This window comes from Microtus pennsylvanicus, chromosome 10 (genome assembly GCF_037038515.1).
Source record: "Microtus pennsylvanicus isolate mMicPen1 chromosome 10, mMicPen1.hap1, whole genome shotgun sequence".
Lineage (NCBI taxonomy): Eukaryota > Metazoa > Chordata > Mammalia > Rodentia > Cricetidae > Microtus > Microtus pennsylvanicus.
Window position 1 is genome coordinate 90,857,657 of NC_134588.1, and position 22,804 is coordinate 90,880,460.

The 22,804-nt window shown below is 43.0% G+C and overlaps 1 protein-coding gene across 1 annotated transcript; it reads right to left on the reverse strand.

Moving 5' to 3' along the window:
* Positions 1 to 207: 207 nt before the first annotated feature.
* On the reverse strand, positions 208 to 19,322 carry Sdhc (succinate dehydrogenase complex subunit C). Its single transcript, XM_075989078.1, has 6 exons — positions 19,268 to 19,322; positions 14,666 to 14,722; positions 12,491 to 12,592; positions 8,781 to 8,842; positions 5,335 to 5,498; positions 208 to 949 (listed from the first exon to the last, which is right to left on the reverse strand). Exons 1-6 carry the CDS (start codon positions 19,285 to 19,287, stop codon positions 845 to 847), a joined length of 510 nt encoding a protein of 169 aa, XP_075845193.1. The 5' UTR covers positions 19,288 to 19,322; the 3' UTR covers positions 208 to 844.
* Positions 19,323 to 22,804: the final 3,482 nt, after the last annotated feature.

A 22,804-nucleotide genomic window follows, 5' to 3' on the forward strand; every position in this document is an offset into this window, starting at 1 on the left:
TTTGCTCTTTCCTAAGACTTACCTGTAGTACCCAAGTCTCTTCACTACTTGTATGTGATGATGTCATATTTTTCCCAGTGGTCAGTTGTAGGATAATTATTTCCCCCTGGGAAAGGTCAGGCTGGAGGGTGTAAATGTCCAAGACCCAAAGGAAGGGGCAGAAATGAGACAGATCCTTTCTACCGACCCTCACTAGATTTCAAAGAGTCAACATGAGAAATGAGTAGTACTTTAATCGTTTCCAAAGAAGATGGGACAAGAATTTAGATCAGAAAACATGACATTAAAGGTATGTTTCACTAGAAGTGAAAAACAGAAAGAATAGAAAATACAATTTTTGGATCGTCCTCATCCATCAAAAGCTGTGCATCTTTTCTTCAAGCACGAGCGTCCAAGATCCAGCTCACTCTGTACCTCCTTCTAGCTGGGCAGAGCAATCCCCTCCACCTCCACCTCCCTTCTCAGTCCCGCTGTGTGGGTGCTAAAGGCCCCAAGCTGACCAATGAACAGAATTGTCCTTTAAGCCAGCAGCCTACAGACAGTGGCACCCAGGGCAGCCACAGAACTGGCAATTGTTTCTACTGTCTCAGCAAGAAGGAGCTGAAAGCAGACCCTCAGCACAAATCAGAGTCAAATGTGGAGAGGGAGGAAGGGCTCCTGGCCCAGGGAAGACGGCCTTTCCTACTACTACAGTTCTTCAAGCATCTGCTGAGCTCCATGGGATCTTAAGCACGTGGCATCTAACAAATCAGGGGAACTTTGGTGGCTGGCGATAAGAATGATAATAAACAGGAATATAAATCGGTGTAATAATGATTAGGACAATGCTGGGAATTTCAGCTCTTCACATGGCTGCCAGTCCTATAGAGGACAGCGTACTAAGAACCAAGACAGCCACTCCAGACTGCTGGACCTGGGGGATCGCCAGGCCTTTTCCTAAGTCCCACATCTGCAGAAAAAAAAGAAAGAGAGGAAAGTTTTATTTTTAGTAATTAGAACTCCAGTCACTCTTACAATTCCTTCCTCAGAAATTTTCTACCTGCTGAGTGGACAGCTCCCTTCTGAGGGACTCCAGAGAAGAGTACTACAGAGTACTACATCCTGTGCCCCAGCTTCACTCTCTGCAAAGTCACAACACAGTACCTACCCCTACCTCGCCATGACTGAAATAAACCTCTCATGTGGGGCTGCTAAGGCAAGTGTTCTCCAGAAGGCCAGAGGCCCTGTAAACAAAAGATTCCAGACTGTGCAGATACAAACCCACCCAGCGTGACAACACATCTAGATTCATGTTTCCTGAACAAGAGTCCTTCAAAACACAGCTTTGTTTTCTGAGATAAAAATCTTGTATAATCCAGACTAGCCTAGAAGTCCTGTAGCTCAGCGTGCGTAAAACTCAAGATCCAACAAGATCTCCTGAGTACATTGGGAGCATGGGACCTTGGGAGAGGGCTGAAGGGGGGAGAGGCAGGGAGGCAAGTCAATGTAGAGCTCAATAAAATCAAAAAAAATTCAAGATCCTTCTGCTTAAATTTCCTAAGTGCTAGAATTATAGGTATTCACCATGTCTGGCCCAAACATATTTCTGTACAGTGTAGGGCATTATGTGGAATTCACTCTGTATACCAGGCTGGCTTTGAACTCACAGAGATCTGGCTGCCTGTACCTGCTAGGATTAAAGGCACGTGACACCATTGCCCTGTCTGTCTGTCTGTCTGTCTGTCTGTATCTCTCTCTCTCTCTCTCTCTCTCTCTCTATATATATATATATATATATATATATATATATATATATATATATATATATTTGGACATGATCTCCTATAGATTCCTGGTTGACTTGGAACTCTCTACATAAACCAACTGGCTTCAAGCTTATAGGAATCTGCCTGTCTGGGTATGGGATTAAAGGCATGTGCCACACCCCTCAGGAGAATCTAAATTCTTAATCAATTTCTTTTTTTTTCGTCCATGCTCTCCCATCCAGGTCTTCTCTATTGACCTAAGATACACTCAAATTCCTAGGCTCAAGAGATCCTCCAACCTCAGGCTCCTAAAGAGCTGGGACCACAGGCACTTACAGCAACACCTGGCTCTCAAACTTAAGTGGGGCCATAGTAGAAATGTATATATAATATGAACATTTAAATTCCTTCTTCTTTTCAGTCTTCATCTTTTTTTGTTGGTATCAATCCACTAAGTGGTTGTCTCCCACTGGGTCAAAGGTCACATTTTATAAACCTAAGAATGGAGGGGCTGTAGCTTAGTGGTAAGGCACTTGCCTTTTATGTAAACCTAAGAATGGAGGGGCTGTAGCTTCGTGGTAAGGCACTTGCCTTTTATGCACTAGCTTGAGTTACCAGTTACCAGTTTCCAGCACCAAAACCAAAACAAATGAAACCAGACTCTCAACTCTCTCACTCTCTAGGGTATGAACACTCTAGGGCAGTGGTTTGGAACCTGTGGTAGAGACCCTTCTGGGGGTCAAATAACCTTTTCACAGGGGCCGAATATCAAGTATCCTGCTTATCAGATATAATTATAATTACATATATATTATATAACATTATAACTCATAACAGTAGCAAAATCACAGTTCTGAAGTAGCAACAAGATAATTGTATGGTTGGGGTCACAGCATGAGGAACTGTATTAAGGAGTCACAGCATTAGGAAGGTTGGGAACCACTGCTCTAGGGCAAAAAGTAGTGTTTAGGTTTCACTTTGAGCACACGAAGCAGCCTCACCACATGCTAACACATGAACCTCTACGGGCTGACCATAAAACTGACTGACTCAGGAGTCACTGCGGAGAGGATACCCTCATCTCAATGCCTGGCCAGCTTCTAGGTAGATGACATGAAGCGTTGAGCAGGCTCCACAAGGAGCCGCTTTGCTCATGGAGTTCAGTGCTTCACAAGACACCGAGTCCTGGGTAGTGGTGGTAGGAGAAGCCTCCAGAAGGTCAAAGGCCCTCAGCTCCTCCTTTATAACCACACCATTTCCCCGTCCTGGAAGACCTTCCAGTCAGACACAATTTCATGGCAAGCAGTTAAAACCTGACCTGTACCCGGAGCTAGTGCTTGTTAGAAGAAAAACATAAAAGCAGATTTAGGGCTTAAAGCCTTTAGGTGCCTCACTTATCTCAACAAAGAGATTACCATAATGGGTAGGAACCAAGGCAAAAAGCCTGAGTTCTGGGATTGCCAGGTGACCCCTAAGTCCAGCTCCACATTAAGACAAAAACAGACAGAAATAAGCCCCCATCTGGGCCAAGATGTGAAGCCTTCAGCTGATTTTCTTTATGGAGCTTTGTTCTGGGGAGTCGAAAGCCATTAGTGAAACTGCCTTTATCTCCACTGTCTCTCTCAGGACTAGAAGTCACTTCAAATCAAACTGAACACCGCTCCAGGGAGTACTTGATAAATATGCTTAATTTAATAGATCATTTAGTCTCACACTTTTTTTTTCATTCAACTGTCTATGGACCAGACTGAAATCCAGAAAATGTTTGTCTCTGAGGTTGCTCTGATGTGGAGGTTATAAAAGGTCAAACTAAGGCAAAAGCATCCAACTGATATTTTGTTTGGGTTCAAAAATAATGGAAGATTGGAAAAATACACTTTAACTCTTCTTGGAGAAGAATACAAGAGTAAGGATCACAAAATACAAACTCTTAAAATGCTCAAACTTGCCAGGCAGGAAGATAATGAATTCAAGGTCCACCTGGTTACAGGGTGAGGACCAGGGCAGCCTGGGCAATTCAGTAAAGTTCTGTCTAAAAATAGATCAGGAATTTGGGTATGTTCAAAGCCAGCCTGGTACACAGCAAATTTGCAGCTAACCTAGGTTTATGAGACCCTGTCTCAAAAAGCCAAAGATGAATAAAGCAGACGTGATGGCACTCACTCATCATGCCCGCAGTTGGCAATCTGGAGCCAGAGCTGGGCAAATAAGAATTTCAAGGCCATTCTTGGCTAAGTAAGTTTGAGGTCAATTTTAACTACATGAGACCTTTTTAAAAAAATTGAGTGTCTGCGGAGACAGTTCAGTGTTATGAGCACTGCCTGCTCCTCCAAAGAAACCAGGGTTGGTTCCCAGCACCCACAAGGTGACTCAAAGCCATACCATCTCTGGTTTCCATGAGCACCAAGCATGCACATGGTTGGTGCACAGACATACATGCAGGCAACACAGCAAATGAAGTAAAAATAAAATTTAAACTAGTAAAAAGTTTATTAAAAGGATGGAAGATGTAGCTATGTGGTAGAGTCTAGCATGCACAAGATCCTGGGTTTAATTCCCAGCAGAAACCATGACAACAAGAAGCACAAAAACCACCCTAGAATTCTTGACACCTGATTTGTGTTTGCTCTCATTCCTTCCAGCTATTCAATACGATCTAAAGAGAATATACCTGAGTCTGCCCAGACTTGTCACTCTGGGTGAAAAGGAATGATACACTGAAAGCAGTAACTGCTTATATCTAGCTCTCAATTAAATTCCCAGTGTCAAGAACAGTGCTGAAGCCGGGCGGTGGTGGCGCACGCCTTTAATCCCAGCACTTGGGAGGCAGGGGCAGGCGGATCTCTGTGAGTTCGAGACCAGCCTGGTCTACAAGAGCTAGTTTCCAGGACAGGCTCCAAAACCACAGAGAAACCCTGTCTCGGAAAAAAAAAAAAAAAAAAAAAAAAGAACAGTGCTGACAATTAACAGGGACCAGTTCATATTTATCTAATAGTCAGGTCTTCTTTGTCAGATCTGCTTTCAGGGGTCTTTTAATAATTATATGCCTCTTAAAACTTCACAATGATTCCTTTCAGTACTGGCCTAACCCACACTTAAACAGGAATGCGTGGGGTGGGGGGACACGACCTTGAGTAAAGACCCAGTACAACTAGCCTCAAGAATGGTACTAGAGGCCTGGCAAGACAGCTCAGGAAAAGGCACTTGCTGTCGAGCCTGACAACCTGAGTTCAAGCCCCTAGATCACTGTATGAATAGTAAATAAATAATAAAATGAAAGCAGACAGACAGACAAGGTTGGGCCATGTGTGGTGCTCATGCTTATAATCCCAGCACTTGGATGCAGAGTCAGGAGGATAATCACAAAATTGAAGGCTATTCTGGTCTAGACAGCATATTCCAGGCCAGCCAGAGTTACACGGTGAGAGCGCCTGTCTCAACAAGCAAATGAAGGATAGCTCTCAGGGTAAAGGTGCGGCATGTGCAGGGCCCTGGGTTCGATGACCCAGCATCAGAAAAGTGGTAGCAAGAAGGGAAAACACTCCCACTCCCTTTGCCGAGGAAACATACAAATCCACAACTAACTTACCAAGTGTCGGATCCCATTCCACAAGTGGTACATGAGAGGGAAGACAAGCACAAACTTGGCTGTGTGGATGAGTGCTGGACCCAAAGACAGGGACTTCACAAACATCAAATAAGACTCAAAGCTCCCAGGAAGCAGCAGCGCCGACAGGCCAAAAAGAGAAACCCCTAGAGAAAAGAAAGCCTTCAGGTAGTGTAATGGATTAAGCTGGGTTCTATGACACTTCTTGACACCTGATACAGAGAAAAGTTAGGTCAGGGATGTATTTTAGTTGCTAAAATGTTTGACTAACATATACAAGCCCTGGATTTGAAACTAGCACTAATAAAATCCATGTATGGGGGACTGGAGACATGGCTCAGCAGTTACAAGTGAATCCTGATCTTGCAGAGAACCCGAGTTTGGTTCCCCAAAACCACAATGAGTAGCTTACACCACCTCAAACTCTAGCTCCAGGGGGATTAAACACCTCCAGCCTTCAAGGGCGCCTGTACTCACGTGTACATATTCCCCTACAAATAAATACACACACACACATAATTAAAAAAAACAATAAAACTGTATTTTATAAGACATGTAGGCTGGAGAGATGGCTCCACCTCCAGAGGACCTGGCTGGGTTCATTTTCCAGCACCCGCATGGTTGTTAACACCACCTCTAACTCCAGTTCCAGGGGAGCCAACGCCTTCTGGACAATTGAGGCAGCAGGTGTGCACACAGTGCACAGACATGCATACAGACATGCATACAGGAAAAACACTTAGAAACAAAAATGAAAAAAATTAACCAAACAAAGCTGGGCGGTGGTAGTGCATGCCTTCACTTGAGAAGCAAGAGGCCAGGCAGATCTCTGTGAGTTCAAGATCATACTGGTTTACAGACAGCTAGGGCTGTTACACAGAGAAACCCTGTCTCAAAAAACAAAAACAAAAGGAAACAAAAAGCTTAACCAAACAAAACATATATGGTAAAACATGCCTATAATCCCAGGATTTGGGAGATAGAGGAGGATCAGAAGTTCAGGATTGTTGGGAGTAGTGGTGCCGGCCTTGGATCCCAGCACTCAGGAAGCAGGGCCAGAATTTCTGTGAGTTCAAGACCAATCTGGTCTACACAGTGCATTCCAGGACAGCCAGACCCTATCATTAAAAAATAAGTAAATAAATAAAAATTAAAAAAAATTCAGGTTTATCCTGGGCTACATATAAAGTTTGAGGTTAGTCTAGGTTACAAGAAACCTGTAAAAAACAAAAACAAAAAACCTTAAAAAACAATAGTGGTAGGACAGGGCTGGAGAGATGGTTCAGTGGTTAAGAGTATACTGCTCTTCCAGGAGACCCAAGATAAATTCCCAGCACTTACAGTGGGTGGCTCATAACTGCCTAAATCCTGGTTTCAAGGGATCCGGCTTCCACATATATGCGGCACACACACACACACACACACAAATAAATCTTAAAAAGAAACAGAAAAATTTAAACCCATGTTCAGATTGTATCTCATGTTATAGTGAGAGGGTCCAATTTGGCTCAGGAGTGAAGTGTTAGCCTACCATGGATGTGGTTTGGGGCTCAACCTCCAGAACAGGAGGGAGGTTTGTGGTGGAGGGCAGGCTACAGGGATTCTCAAGGTAAAATGAAATTGCAGTATGACGAGTTACTCCCCCTTTTAACATCCCTCACAACTAAAAAAACCAAACCTCACTGACAGCTGAGAAGTCACCTTACTGCTGGATCAGTCAGGATGACTACACAGTCTGCAGTCAGCCCGGCCTACCTGAGTCCCAGGGTAGTCAGTCCCATGTGAAAATTCCCGAAGACATTAAGTCTGAGGTTTCCTGTATCTTCCTCTGGTGTCCAATATATCAGGTAAGGGAACAGCCCCTCTAGACCCCTCCTAGAACCTGGGTGCCAGAATAGAGACTCTTCAAAGAGCACACAGTCCAGAGCAGCTAAAGTTGCCCAATGCATCACAGGAAATGCCAGCCCTGCAGGCTCTACTGTCTGTAAAGTGCTATGTGGGGCTATGTGATTGGCACTAAGTGCTCTGCCCCTTCTAGAAGCTGCCAAAAACTCTTTCAGACACTTCTTTGAAAGCCCTGCAATAAAAATGAAAACACCTAAAGAATCCCAGGAAAGCTCTCCAAGTGACCATGAAAACTTAGATTGGTAGAACCTTGTTATCTTTATCTACAACGCTGTTACACTAATAAAATATGTTCTGGCCATCTGCTTCCCCAGAATCTCTCGGACTTAGGAGTATGCAAATGCTAACTTAGAGTGAAGCTCTATTCAGCACGTCCTCTGCTGGTGACAGTCCTTGTGCATGTCCAATGCCCAAGATTACTATGCCGATTATTAATACAAACAATAATCATAACAGCCTATATTCAGAATTATATGTAGCTAATTAAATTTACAGTCATTAGTAGGCATTACAAATAAAAAGAACGATCCAGGGAATCTCAAAAGAAACAGGAGCTCTTTTTTTTTGTTGTTGTTGTTGTTGTTGCTTGAGATAGGATCTCACTAAGTAGAACGGACTGGCCTCAAACTCAAGGAGAGTGGTCTGTCTCTGCCTCCTGAGTGTTGTGGTGAAAAGCATGGACCACCATGACCAGCTGGGAATTCTTGGAACATATTCTACAGGAATAAAGCCTACTATGTCTTGGTTTTTGTTTGTTTGTTTGTTTTGTTTTCTGAGACAGGGTTTCTCCGTAGCTTTGGAGCCTGTCCTGGAAGTAGCTCTTGTAGACCAGGCTGGCCTCGAACTCACTGAGATTTGCCTGCCTCTGCCTCCCAAGTGCTGGGATTAAAAGTGTGGGTCACCACTGCCTGGCGTTTTTTTTTTCCTTTTTTTATTACTTTTAAAAGATTTTTATTTTATTTTTATGTGTATGGGGTTTTGATTGCAAATATGTATATGTACCAGTTGTGTGTCTGGTGTCCAGAGAAGCCAGAAGAGGTGCTGGATCCCCTGGAACTAGAATTACAGATGGTTGTGAGACACCATGTTGGTTCTGGGAACCAAACCCAACGTCAGTCCTACAAGCATAGGAAATGCTAATGAGTTATAGTGGGAATGTGGGAACTCATAATTAATTTTTAAAAAAATGAATTAATAAAAAGGGTAAAAAGAGTTGGGGGGTGTTGTAATGCTACCTTTAGCCCCAGCACTCAGGAGGCAGAGGTAGGCAGATCTCTGTGAATTTGAGGCCAGGCTGATCTACATAGTGAGTTCCAGGACAGCCAAGGCTACACAGAGAAACCCTGTCTTGAAACCCTCCCCCTAAAAAAGTCAAGCTTAAAGGGATTACATTCACTCTAAGTCAAGTTACTGAGGTACGAAAGGGGCAGGGATAAGAGTCATAGAAACACAGTTTCAAAGATCCCTTTGTGCACACAAAGATCTGTGTGTGTGTACGTGTGTATGTAAATATAAATACATACCTCCACTTAAGGCCATACCAGTGCCACGGTGGCAAATGGACATTGCCATGGGAAGAGACCATCTACAAAGAAACATACAAAGACAATTTTAAAAAAGGATGCCAGGATTTGTTTTTGTTTTTTGCTTTTTTTTTATTTTAGGATACATAATTTTAAAACAAAAAAATAAAAGCCATCTGGGGCTAGAGACATGGCTTAATGGATAAGAGTACTTGTTACTCCTGCAGAAGGCCTAAATTTGGTTTCCATTACCTGAATGGTGGTTCACACTCAGTTCTGGGGTCCTATCAAGCATTCTAACCTCTAAGGGACCAAGCATACATTTGGTATATACAAATACATGCAGGCAAAACATTCACAGACATAAAAGAAATTCTTAAAAACAAAAAGCAAGAAAACCCCACCCAGCTTTCACATTCCTATTTCCACTTTCTAATTTTGAAAATAAGAACTTTGACTGAGTACACAGCTCAGAGGTAGAATGCTTATGTATCATGCACGAGGCCCTGAGTTCAATACACTGCAAAAAAGAACAACAACAAAAAAAGATTCATTTTGGACTGGAGAAATGGCTCAGTGGTTAAGAGCATTGCCTGCTCTTCCAAAGGTCCTGAGTTCAATTCCCGGTCAACCACATGGTGGCTCACAACCATCTGTAATGAGGTCTGGTGCCCTCTTCTGGCCTACAGATATACACACAGACAGAATATCGTATGCATAATAAATAAATAAAATATTTAAAAAAAAGATTCATTTAAAAAAACATCTTAAACTGGGCGGTGGTGGCACCTTTAATCCAGCACTCAGGAGGCAGAGGCAGGAGGATCTCTGTAAGTTTGAGGCCAGCCTGGTCTACAATAGCTAGTTCCAGGATAGGCAACAAAGTGACACAGAGAAACCCTATCTCAAAAACAAGAAAACAAAACAAAACAAAAAAAATCTTAAAAAAAAAAAAGCCAGATGTGGTGGTGCATGTCTTTAATCCCAGCAGTTCTGAGGCACAAGCAAGTGGATCTCTATGTTTGAGGCCAGCCTGGTCTAGAGAGTGAGTTCCACGACAGCTATGACTACACAGAGAAACCATTTGAAAAACAAAAGTAAATAAGTAAAAATAACAAGTATCTCTTGGGGCTGCAGAAATGGCTCAGCAGTTAAAACACTTGCTCCTTTTGCAAAGGCCAGAGGTTCAGTTCCCAGCACCCATGACCTGTAACCCAGCTCCAGGGTATCTGGCACCCTCTTCTGGCCTCTGAGGGTACAGGACATGTATGTAAGTGGTGTACATGCCAAAAACAAACAAACAACAACAAAACACTCATACATATCTAATAAAACTAAATCTTTTTAAAAAGTTATTCCTTGATTTTACAAAACTAAAGCACTGCTACCATTGAGAAGAAGAAATAAATACAACTCTAACTCTTTTCACCCAGGGCCCCACATTGGTGCCAATCACAGCTCATTCAGCTAGAGAGTAATCATGCTGGTTGTGGTGACTCATGCCTGTAACCTCAGGTTACATAGCGAGACCCTGTCTCAAAAAACAAAAAAACAAACTTAAATCATTCCAGGCCAGTCTGGACTATACAGGACTCTGTTTCAGAAAACAAAGAAACAGAAGCACTGTGCTAACTACTTCCGACACCTTTCCTTGGCATATTGTTTAGGAAATAGCCCCATGTTTCCTACTGTTTCTTTTTTCATGCAAAGTTCCATAATTGGACCTAATGTCAATTTTTTCAATCGACTTGTGAAGAAAGGCCAGGCTTATCTGGAATTATCTCCATCCTCATAAACCTACCCCTCCCCAGACCCCTCCCCTCATTTTGAGACAGGCTCTCACCATTTACCTTATATACTAAGATCCTTTATTAACCTTCTGTTAGGGTACAATGTCCAATTTCTACAATAAAAATTATTTCTGGAATCTGAGCTGAAAAAAAAATCCTGAAGGGTTGTGGTATTTGTGGAGGTGGTTAAAAAAAAAATGACCAGTATCCCCTGGCAGGGACCCAAGTAAAGAGGGCAGCAAGCTCAAGACGCTTTGCTGAGTTAGTGTTTATTTATTTTTAATTTTTAAAAGCTCTATAGGGATTCTTTAAGAAGACATAAACAAAATCAGCTAGCACTTCTACTTCTGAAAACAAGAGATGAACAAACATGTATGTATACACACACACACACACAATTGCAAGCACAGTATATATCTTAGCTCTATCCGACAAGAGGACCTAAAGTCAATGACGTGCTGGTAGCAGCGAGCACATCTAACACTCCAGTACTGATGCCATATTGAAGAACTCCTAGTAGCCATGGCTAGAACAACTTGAGCATCAAAATAAACAATGACTGTAAAAGAGTGTAACTTCTGTGCAAAACAGGAATCCTTAAAAGAAAGCAGGGTTTGCCCTACAGAAAGAAAGAAATCTAAAGAGTATATGCAATAAGGCAAGCATGGTGGACTCAACCTATAATCTCAATCTCTACTGAGGTGGAAGCAGGAGGGTAAGAAATTCAAGGTCAGCCTTAGTTACACACTGAGACTGAAGCCAGCCTGAGCTACGTAAGACCCTGTCTAAAGCACCAATAAATAAAAAAATTAGTAAATCATGAAGTCGAGAAATGAGCAAGACCTCCAGAAGCTAGAAACTGCAAAAACAAATGGATTCCCCTAGAGCCCAAGGAAAAGATAGCCCCTGTTAGATCGCTTATTTATTTTAAAATATTTCATGTATAATTTAGTGTACCATGGTACACAAAATGCAAACTTTGGGGAGTCAGTTCTCTCCTTCCACCATGCGGGACCAGAAGATCAAACTCGGTCGTCAGGCTTAGCAGGAAGAACCTCAACCTACTGAACCCTCTTCTCAGCCTGATAACTTTAGCTCAATGGAGCGAGTCACATTTCTAACACAAGTGCAAACGTATGAACTTGTGTGTTCTTTCATAGCTCAGGCTGGCCTTAAATTTGCTATGCAACCGAGGACAGGTTAAACTCCTGATCCTCCTTCCTCAGCACCCAAGTGCACCACCTGGATCAGCCTCAAACGGCAATTTTTTTTTTTTCTCTGTGAAACAGCCCTGGCTGTTGTTTTGCAGACCGGGCTGGTCTCAAACTCACAGAGATCCACCTGCCTCCTCCTCCCAAGGCCTGGGACCAAAGGCCTGTGCCACCATGGCTGGTCTTTAAACAGCAATTTTAAGATCAAACAACCTAGCATAACACATTCCAATGCTATAAGATTCTGCTGTTTATATGCTAAGGACTCATAGCAGGAAAGTACTAAAAGTCATTGTTCTCCATAATTAAACCATAAGAGCAGAACACTCTGTATGTGTAATAAAAACGCTACAATTCAAAACAAAACATTCCACAGTCTCAAATTCAGTGTTGTGTGGTGTGACGGCAACGTACAGGACAAAGTGTGTGTGAAGTCTTCAATGTAACAGCAAGCAACTCAAGAAACACCTCTGACTCATGAGCTCTTTGCGTCTGAACTTTCTTTTTGGCAGCTGTGCATTCAGAAATCTTTCACTTGTGGTGAACTTTCTCAAGACACTCCCACCGACAGATGAAGAAGCTGCACGCTGGCGTGGACAGTACCGTCATTACTGCCCAGCCCACTGCTCCCACGTGCTCCCATGTGCTGCATTCAATAAGATACTTAAAAAAGGGCTAACTCTAGACCATCCGGCTCCAGTGTCCTTACCTGTAGATACTGATATGGGGAGAAACAGGACGGTTTGAACTCGTGTTCTTGTTCCAGAACCGCTCCATCTCTTCCTTGGCTGTGGTTCCCAACGGAACAGCACTAAAATAAAACAAGAGGTTCAAAAAGGACTAAGGTTTGTATTTTACATAGTAAAAAGTGTATTTTTAAAGTTTTGTCTTATTTTAATTATGTGTGTGTATCTGTGTGTGGGTGTGCGTATGTTAGTGCAGAAGCCTGAGGAGGCCTGAAGAGGGTGTTGGATCCCAGAAGGCTGGAGTTACAGGCAAGGGTTAGCTATACATCATGGGTGTCAGGAACTGATCTGGGTCTTCTGCAAGAACAGAATATGCTCTTATACTGTGCTACCCCTCTAGCCCTTAGATGTCTTATTTAAGAAAGGAATGGTTGGATCAGGAGGACGGCTCAGTGAGGAGGTGCTTGTTGACAAATTTGAGGACCCTTGATGACAAAGTTGATCTCCCTGGATGCACATGGTAGGAGAAAAACCACTCCTACAAGATGTCTTCTGACCATCACCTGACCATCCCTGAGCCCCACCACACACACATCAATAAGTAAAAAATATATATAAAGGATAAGGGTGAAAAATACATTTAAAAAAAAAGATAAGGCTCAAAAGTTAAAGGCAGAGGCTGCTTTCTCTTCCAGAGGACCCGAGTTCGATTCTCAGCACCCACATGGTGGCTCATAACAGTAACTCCAGTACCAGGCAATCCAACTGACCTCCTAGACACTGAATAAATGTAGTACACAGACAAAAATGCAAGAACACCCATACAGATAAAATTAAATAGAAAAAAGTAAAGAACGTCAGGCAGTGGAGGTACACTCCTTTAATCCCAGCTCTTGGGAGGCAGAGGCAGGTAGAGCTCTGTGAATTCAAAGCCAGCCTGGTCTACAGAGAAAGTTCCAGGACAGTTAGGGCTGCCGCACAGAGAAACCTTGTCTCAGAAAAAAAAATTTAAAAAAAAGAAGAAAAGGTAAAGACCATAAAAAGATAAAGTGGCACACAGCAGCACACCAGCAGAGGCAAGAAGACTGGGAGGCCAAGGCCAGCCTGGACCACATAGTAAGTGTAAGGCCAGCAAAAGCAAAAGAGCTCACAATCCTAGCACATAGGAGGTAGAAGCATGATGATCGAGTTCTGTATCATCTTTGTCCACATATCAAGCTTGATGATTACCCTGGATTACACGAAGCCCTGTCTCAAAACAAAACAAAACCCAAGCCTAAAAAAAAAAAAACAAAACCAAAAAGAAAACATAATAGTTATGTATATTTATGAGTCTGACTAGGTTCTGGCTGTAGGAATAAAAAGGGCGTAGTTCTATAAAGTACATTATTTGGTATAAACAGAAAATTCGAAAATCAGCTGTGTATCAGATAAGCATTAATCAGCTAATTTCTTAATGATAATGATTATGCTAGTACAATTATACTGTTATGTAAGCAAACAAACATGTTAGCAATTGATGAACCTGGATGAAATGACCACAGGACTACACACACAGTGACTGTCTATAACGTCAGCACACAGAGGCTCACGCTGGGGTCACCGAAGCTCAACACCATGCTGCGCCACACTGCAAGACTTACTCGAAGAAACAAGGCAATGAGACCAACACAAAGGACCAAAAATGTACTATTCTTATTTTCTGAAAGTATAAGGTTTTTGATATTTCCAAGGTAAAAACCTTTAAAAAAATTGTTGAAGGCAACTGCTGAAGTCAACAACTAGGAATAAATATTTAGCAGGAAAAAGTAAAACTCCCAGAGATTCAGCTTCCTCTGCCTCTGGAGTGCAGGAACCACACCCAGCTTTCTACAGCCTTTTCATGAGGAAAAAAGTTAATAACATAAAAGAGTCATAATGTAGACTAATTTTTCCTACGTTTTAATCTTTTAATCAGCATTTGTTCACGTGGCTGAGTTGCCTTTACTCTGGACTGCCCGTCCTGTGTTCTCGACGGCTGGCTGGAGACTCCGCCTTTCTTTCCAGAGCTCTTTCTGTCCAGAAGTCCCTGCTATACCTCCTACCTAGCTATTTATTAAACCAATAATAGCCCTGTTTAGCTTTTTATTAAATCCATCACAGTGACACACCTTCACACAGTGTAAAGGAGTTCCATAACAACAGACTTCAAAACTTACTTTCTGAGACAAAGCTGAGAGTTAAGGTGGGCTCGGAGGCAGTGACGACCAACGTGTCTGCAAGAGATTCAAGAAGACAAATTTAGTCACTAACACCAGCATATCAACTTCCCCACCTTGTACTATATTATATATATATATATATATATATATATATATATATATATTTATTTATTTATTTTTTTTATCTTGTGAGACAAGAAACAAGTTTGTTGTGTGTTTTTTGAGACAGGGTCTCATATAGTCTAGGCTGGCCTCAGACTCACTATGTAGCTAAAGTCTTTCCCACCTCCCAAGTGCTAGGAGTTCACATTTGTCTTCAGGATGTTTTTGTTGTTGTTTTGTTTGTTTTAAAGCTAGGTCTTACAGGAGGTTGTTTGACCACACCTCAACTTTGGCACAAGAAATAATTTAGGTGCAGGCTGGTCCCAGGATTCCGACATAGGTTAAATAAAACACAAGAGTTTAACAAGGGGGTTCTAATAGTTCAATGCTTGCCTAACATTCAAAGGATAAGGCTTTGGGTTTAATCCCCAGCATTGCAAAAACTAAACAAGCCAAAATGAGAAACTGACACTAGGAAGCACATAGTTTATGTATGGCAGAGACCTGCTCCAAATGAATGAATTAAATTTTGAAGAACAAGGGATCTGAGGATGGGCAGTCCTAATATTAAGCCAGGTCATTTCAAAAACTACCATCTGGAGCCAGGGAGATGGCTCAGTGGATAAAAGCACTTTATAAAACCCTGACAACCTGAGTTCAGTCCCACAAAACCCACCTAAAGGCGAAAGACGAGAATCAACTGTACAAAGTTCTCTCTGTCACATGTGCACACAGCCACACACACACACACGCAATAATAATAAACAATTAATTTTTAAAAATTAAAAACCTACCACCTACTTCCAGCTAACAGAGACAAACTTCAAGTCCCAAAGCTTTCTACATGGTAGTATAAAAACATGAGAAAGCAAAAATTCTCTCCATTCCCACAAAAAGTATTTACAAAAAATAATTACTTTTTCTACCTAAAAGTTGCTACTTAAAAAAAAAAATTACATGGACTGGAGAGATGGCTCAGCAGTTAAGAGCACATGTTGCTCTCCTAGTGGACTAGGGTTTAGTTTCCAGCACCCACATGGTATTCACAACCATCTGTAACTTCAATTCCAGGAAACCCAACGCCCTTTGCTGGACTCTGAAGGCACCAGGCACACACCTGGTACATAGACCAGGCAAAACACTCATACACATAAAAAAAAATAATTAAATTTTTTTAAATTACATTTTATTTATTTCGTGTGTGATGGTGTACACCACAACACACATGTGGGAATCAGACAACTTGCAAGGACCTGGTTCTCTCCTTCCAACATGTGGATCCTGGGATCAAACTCAGGTAATCAGGTTTGTAAACATGTAATACCGGCATTCTGGAGGTAAGACACAGGAAGACTGCTGTAAATTCAAGGCCACCCTGGTTTAAACAGCAATTTCCAGCCAGCCAGGGCTATATCAAGACCTTGTCCAAAAAGCCAAAAAGGAAAATGAAAAAGAAAAACATTCAACAACACATCCTTTAATCTCCTAATTCCAGCAAACACTTCCAAAGCATTGAAGAAGGTGACCACAATGAAGTTCTGGAAGCCAAAACATTTACTATGTTAATTCTATGTAATTAGAATTGTTCACTATGTACAAGGCATGTGGAGATAGAAGAGCTTATTAAGACCCCAAACCTGAGCCAGATAGTGGTGATGCACACCTTCAATCCCAGTACTCAGGAGGCAGACACTGGTGGATCTCTGAGTTTGAGGTAGGTTGGTCTACTCTACAGAGTGAGGAGTGCCAGGACAGCCAAAGCTACAGAGAAACCCTGTCTCAAAAACCAAACTAAAAAACCAAAAACGAACAAATAGTATATCTTACCTGGATAATTTATTTTAAAAAATTTAAACTCCTGCATCTAATAGTTTAGGAATTAGCTTTCTAGCCAGTAGGTTGTGGCACATGTCTTTGATCCCAGCACTAGGGAGGCAGAGGCAGGCAGAGTCTAAATTTGAGTTCGGCCTAGTCTACAGAGCAAGTTTCAGGACAGTCAGGGCTGTTACACAGAAAAACCCGCTCTGGAAAAATAAAACAAAACAAACAAAAAGCTCCAATCATCTAAACCCAATAGTGTTCTAAAAGGTTTATGATGTCCATCAATCACCCACACTAGACACATATCATTTCAAGAGCCTTATGCTCTACAACAGAGCATCAGAAGGGACCATTATTCGAAGAGAAAAACCCAGCCAACCCTTCTTCAGTTCTCTCTCTTCCCTTTGGAGGCAAGAGGTGAATGCAGACATTGTGTACTGAGGGCTCTTAGAAAGAAGTGGGAACAAATCTCTTTAAATCAACTGAATTGTCTCTGAAGTTGCAGGGCACACATTCCTCACACCAAGTTAGGCCCTGTCACTCAGCTACCCAGCAAGAGTTTGCAGATGTGGGCTGGAATCTACCGCATGTTCTTCTGTCTGGTGCTATTGTTTCCCCAAATACCAATGTACGCTCGACACAAGGCCCTACAGAAACAAGCTGCATGAACTCCATAGCCTTATTTGAAATATGAAAGTAAATATCTATCCTTGTGTTCCACGTGAAACCAGAACCTCTGAAAAGACTTTCTGTGCTGGAAAGGAGCCAGCGAGACGGTTCAGAGAGCAAAGGCACTTGCCACCAAGCCAACCTTAGTTGGACCCTTGGGAGTCACAATTGTCCTCTAACCTCCCCACACAAGCCACGGCGCATGTGTGCCCACCCACACCCACAATAAAGGAAAGTGAAAAAATTGTAAAGGGTTATGGCTAGAAGCAAGTGCTTTGTTTTGAGATAGGATTCTACTCTGTGGCCCAGGCTGACCTGGAACTCATGCTATAGCTCAGGCTGGCTTCAATATTACAGCAACCCTTCCTGTCTCAGTCTCCTAAGTGCTGAGACTACTGGTGTGAGGGTGTGAGCCTCCTCAGGCAGCTGATTAAGTCACTTATTGTAGGGCCCGGGATGTCCTGAGCACATTGTCCAATACTTCCAATAATTTCTGTATTACTTATTATGCCCAATATAATTTAAATGTCCCATAAATGTTATGCCATATGGTTTAAGAAAGAGGGGTGCTACCTATATGCAGTCCAAATACAATCAACGGGGGAAAGTTGATATATATGTATATATACACACACCAACAGGCAGTCCAGATAAACCAATCCCATGCCTACACGAGAACAAAGGTTTTGAAGCAAACAATACCCATAAGTGCTGGACTGAGAATGAGTATCTGAATGACAGAAGGCTACAGCAGGGTATACCTACAGTTTCATCCACATGGACTCAGCATAACACTTGTCAGGGAACAAACTCACACTGCTTTTTGTAACTTGTTCTTCAAATATTTTCAGCCTGAGACTGGCTGACTCCAGGAAGAACCCAAAGATGAAGACTCTAAACACTAACCCTGAAACTCCTAAAATGAAATGTTTGAAACCAATATGATCATTTCAAGCTAAATGTTAACTTACCCAACAAGCCCTAACAGTCACCAACATATGCTACATCAAAGAATTTGAAGGCATTCAATTATGCGTCAGATAACTAAGAATGAAGGACGCAGCTCTGGAAAACTGGTCCTGTCGTATCTCAGAGAAGAGACGCCTAAGAAAACGCACAGCACCATGAAAATAAGACTAAAGATAACTGATCCCAACTTCCAAAGACTCACTTTGTAACAAAGAAAACTAAACAGAATCCCTCTATTTTTATACTGCATGACTGAAGTGGAAAGAGAAATGAAAACACATTTGGGAGAATCAGGGACTGGAATTTCAACAGCACTGAAGTTAGTTTTCCATAACAAATAATTTCCAAAAATAGGCAGGCATAAAACTGCGTTGGGATTCGTACCACAACTGTCTATGCCCTCACAACTATAGAGGCTCTGGGGATGATACCAAAAGAGTGAAGAATTCAGAACAAAAGAAAATCTCTGGACAGGAAATTGATTTCAGAGAAAGGCGGGGGTATCCACCATAACACAACGCTAATGAAAACAAAGCGAATTTTCTGGGCAGCAGCAGAGACCCACTCCGGCTGCTACTGCTAACCCTGGGCTGGGAGGGATACATTTGGAAACCAGATAGTGCCCACGCGTTACAGCAGCAGAACTACCAGGGATTAGGAAGCATGGAGGTGCACCACGGAGCCCCTCCCCCATGGTCCCTAAATCCCCCTCCCTGCAGGCCTACGGGGCAACTGATCTTGAAGTTAGAGGTTTTTGGAGCCTCGGACCTGGGTGGGTTCACAAGAGCAATTTGGGAAGGGGCTTTAGACGTGGGTGGAGCAGAGGGACTGCCGCGCCACTCATCCACACAGAGTGACCTCTAAGCCCTTCCGAGCCCGCGCGGGACGGGGGGAAGCTAGGATCCCTGGGGCGCGGCCTGCACATCTACGGTCCTTTCCTTGTCCCCGTACGCCTACGCCGCTGTCAACACCCTGAGGACCCAATTCAGGCCCTCCAAGGATAACGGGCACGGATTCCCAGCCCCAGGCTAAAGTCACCTCAGCAAGAGCGCAGCCATCTTGAGTTCCGGTCTGGACGGAAATGACGCACGGCTCCCATGCTGCCCCTCCCTTTGCGGAGGAGCGGGCGGGGCTGTCAAGTGACGACTTAGTTGTTTTTTTTTTTTTTTAAAGCTGTGTTTTGCGGTTCGGTTCTTTGTGGATGGTGATCCCCCATCCTCCACCCCCGCCCCCGGGTCTTTGCTTTTCCTCTCTCGTCGTAGTTTCTAGCATCGTTTGTCAAAGCTTTGGCCAAAGCGTCGCGTGATTATACTTAGTGCCTTTACCTACCTAAGTGTTTATTTTGTACGGCTCGCTTTACCAGACAGCGACTTCGCCCCATTTATTCACTGAGGGTTTCGGCAGCTCACTTCAACTCCCTCCTTTCCAAGTTGTCCTAAAATCTCCGAGTTAACTGACTGAGACACTCAAGGAAAAAGCTACTTTGGGCTTCCTTTGGTTCCTTAGTGCTTTCTCACGGTTCTTCAGCCCTAAAGAGATGTTAGGCAAGCACTATACTTTCGAGCTGTATCCCTAGCGAGATAAGCACACTGAACCCCAATTTGGACAGTACAGGATGGGGGAGGGGCTGTCAGCGGGCCTTACACCATTATTTGCAAGGGTCGGGGATCCTCTTTGACCACCTCCATTAGGCCTGAGAATTCCAGGGCTTGAGCTGCTGCCTGAACCAAACTCCCACCGGCCAAAGACAACGCTCCCTTGTTTCTTTTTCAGCGCTTTGTGGGTGACACCCACAGCCACAAGAAGCTGGGGCGTGGAGAACCCAGTTTTTGATTTATATGTGCTGTATATAAATGGTTTTGAGGAATCCAAGTACTGAAATCAGTTGCAGAGCACTCTCAACTGAGAAAAGAGAGTGAGCAAGTGAGAAAGGAATGAAATAGAATGCCAAAGTTCCTGACCCTGGGAGCTGTGGTGGCGGGGCAAAGGGAGAAAGAATAGGGGGAGCGCAGGGAGCCTAATTCTATTGTAAATCTCTTTCGGTTTTGTTAATATTCAGATCCCATTTATATTTAGCTCGCTAGCACTCTCCTGCCTTTTTCCTTTCAGGATTTAAATAGCACAAATTCGCGTTTCCCCCTGCATCAAATGAATAATATTATTTCTGTAACGTTTGACAACTCTCTTTCATATTTTAGGGACTGGAAGGGACCTTAGAGGTTCTCTCGTCCAGTCTTCTATTCAGTGCAAGAATCTATTTTGCAGTGTTTCTTGATCTTCAAGACGGCTGCAGCACAGTTCAGTGCTGGATACATCAAAAAATAAGTTTCATGCTGGGAATAGTGGCGCTACCTACAGCCCCAGCACTTAGAAGGCTAAAATAAGAAGATCGTGAGTTTGAGGACATCCTCCAGAGATAGGAAAAACAAAACAACAACAACAAAAACAAAACCCTGCTTTTAAAAATTTAGTAAACAGGAGAAACAGAACAACAAAAAACAGCTTTTAAAAGTAAATAGGTTAATCAGTAAATACAGTCTTCTGATATTGAGCTCTAACCCTCTCTAACCCAGGCTTGGTGGCACACCGGCAATCCTAGTACTTCGAAAGTAGAAGCAGAAAGATCAGGAGTTCAAGGTCATCCTCAACTACAGGTTGAGTTCCAGGTAGTCTGGACTACATAAACCATTATCTCAAAAACAGAAACAGTAAAATGTAATGAATGCCTGTTTAACTCAGCTCTGGTTTTTTTTTCATTTTGTTTTGTTTTAGTATATATAGGTGTTTTACTTGTTTTGTATGTGCACCACGTGTGTGCTTGGGGCTCCAGGAGGCCAGAAGAGAGAGCCAGATCCCCGGAGCTGGAGTTGCAAACCTGTGAGCTGCCATGTGGGTGCTGTGCTGGGACTCAGTCCCCACCCTCTGGGACAGCAGTCAGTTTTCTTAACTGCTGAGCCATTTCTCCGGTCCCATCACTTGTCTTTTATAATTTTATTGACCGTATATGTATAATTGACTTTTTGCCAGTCTGTGAAAGTGCTATAGGGGACTCAAAGATACAAGAATATGCTGACCAGCCCACCTGAAGAGACTTACAGCCTTAGCAAGGTCAGTAAAGAAACAAACATAGAAAATAGTAAAGCTAGGCATGTAGCCAAGCAAGTAGAATGGCTGCCTAGTATTCACAATGCCCCAGTTTTTAGGCCAGCACTGCAGATAACCACACAGCAGTGCACACCTGTAATCCCAGACTCTGGTCATGTAGACATTCCAAACATCTTGTTTGTTTGCTTGCTTGATGAGATGATCTCTTATAGCCCAGGCTAGGCTTGAACTCCTGAACCTCCTGCTTCTACTTCCTAAGTGCTAGGAAGACAGGCATAAACTGAGGCTGATTTCCCCATCTCTAATTCAATTCTTGAGGAGATCCTTCCAGTGCACTAGAATAAGTCTACCCTCTTGAGACTGTCATTTGAGACCTTCAAGCTTCCTGTTCAGACTTGTTTCCTACTGTACCCTAAGATCCCCACATCAAATCAAACATGGATGTATATAATCTGCTCTAAATATGCCCAGAGCTTCACAAATGTCACACACACACACACACACACACACACACACACACACACACACGGGATGAGGGAAGACGACTTACTTTTGCTTCTGCTCTTCGCTGTTCCATCTAGCCACTGTCCCTCCTGGTCCCCTTTTCAAAATGGCACTTCTCCTTCAAGGTCCCTATAGAACATTGTCCCCTAGACCTGGCTGCTCCTTCCTCTGAACTTTATATATGAAGTGAAGATTATTTGAAGAACCTAAGCTTCCTGATGGAGTGAGTGGTTGGTATTGTGTGGTATTCCCAGCGTTCTGTTCATTGGCTGTTGATGAGTTTGTTGGCTGTTTCTCCTCTCTGCCTCCTCAAACTAGATTTTGAGCTTGCAGGCAGAACCGACTTACCATTTGAATACCAGCATTCTTATACTTTCTAAATGGCCGGCACACAGGACGATATGTGCCTTTGCTTGTTTAAACTGCCGTACAGCGTAAGGTGTTGAAGGGTTTCTTAACAAAAGGGGGAGATTTGGGCTTTTTCTTGGAAGTTTCTAAATTAAAAAAAAAAAAGAAAAGAAAGCTTCTGTCTAGGTAGAATCTACTAGGATTCAGGGAGATGGAAAAAGTTGTTCCCAAAGGGCTTTGTCATCTCAAGGAGGCTACAGTGTTGCCGTAGCAATCAGAACAACATGGGACATCCTAATTTGGGAGTTCTCTGAAAGAAATTGCCCTCTAGGTCCTGGGGCTCTCAGGCAAGGAGGCTAAGAAGGAAGCTTTTGCATGGCCTTTTGGATCTAGGTTTCTCAGCTTATCTATTACCCAGAGAAGGGTGTCTGTGTCCCTTTTTCTGTCCCTCTCCCTCACGCCCCCCCCAACATTCCAGCCTAGGGTAGGGGGAGGTCAGAATATACAAAGCTCTCTGTGTATGGGGTGGTATGTGTTCTCCCACCCCTCCACCCAGAGTATACAATGCCCCTTCTGCTCCATGCCCCCTGCCACCCTCCCAACCACCTCTCAGTCGCA

What these genes read in the sequence shown, in the direction of transcription:
- Sdhc (XM_075989078.1), bottom strand. Translation starts at nt 19,287, where the DNA reads ATGGCTGCGCTCTTGCTGAG. An exon ending in CCCCATATCAGTATCTACAG is followed by an intron (nt 8,843 to 12,490) that starts GTAAGGACACTG and finishes GTTTCTTTGTAG; the next exon opens with ATGGTCTCTTCCCATGGCAA. An exon ending in TGGTATGGCCTTAAGTGGAG is followed by an intron (nt 5,499 to 8,780) that starts GTATGTATTTAT and finishes TCTTTTCTCTAG; the next exon opens with GGGTTTCTCTTTTTGGCCTG.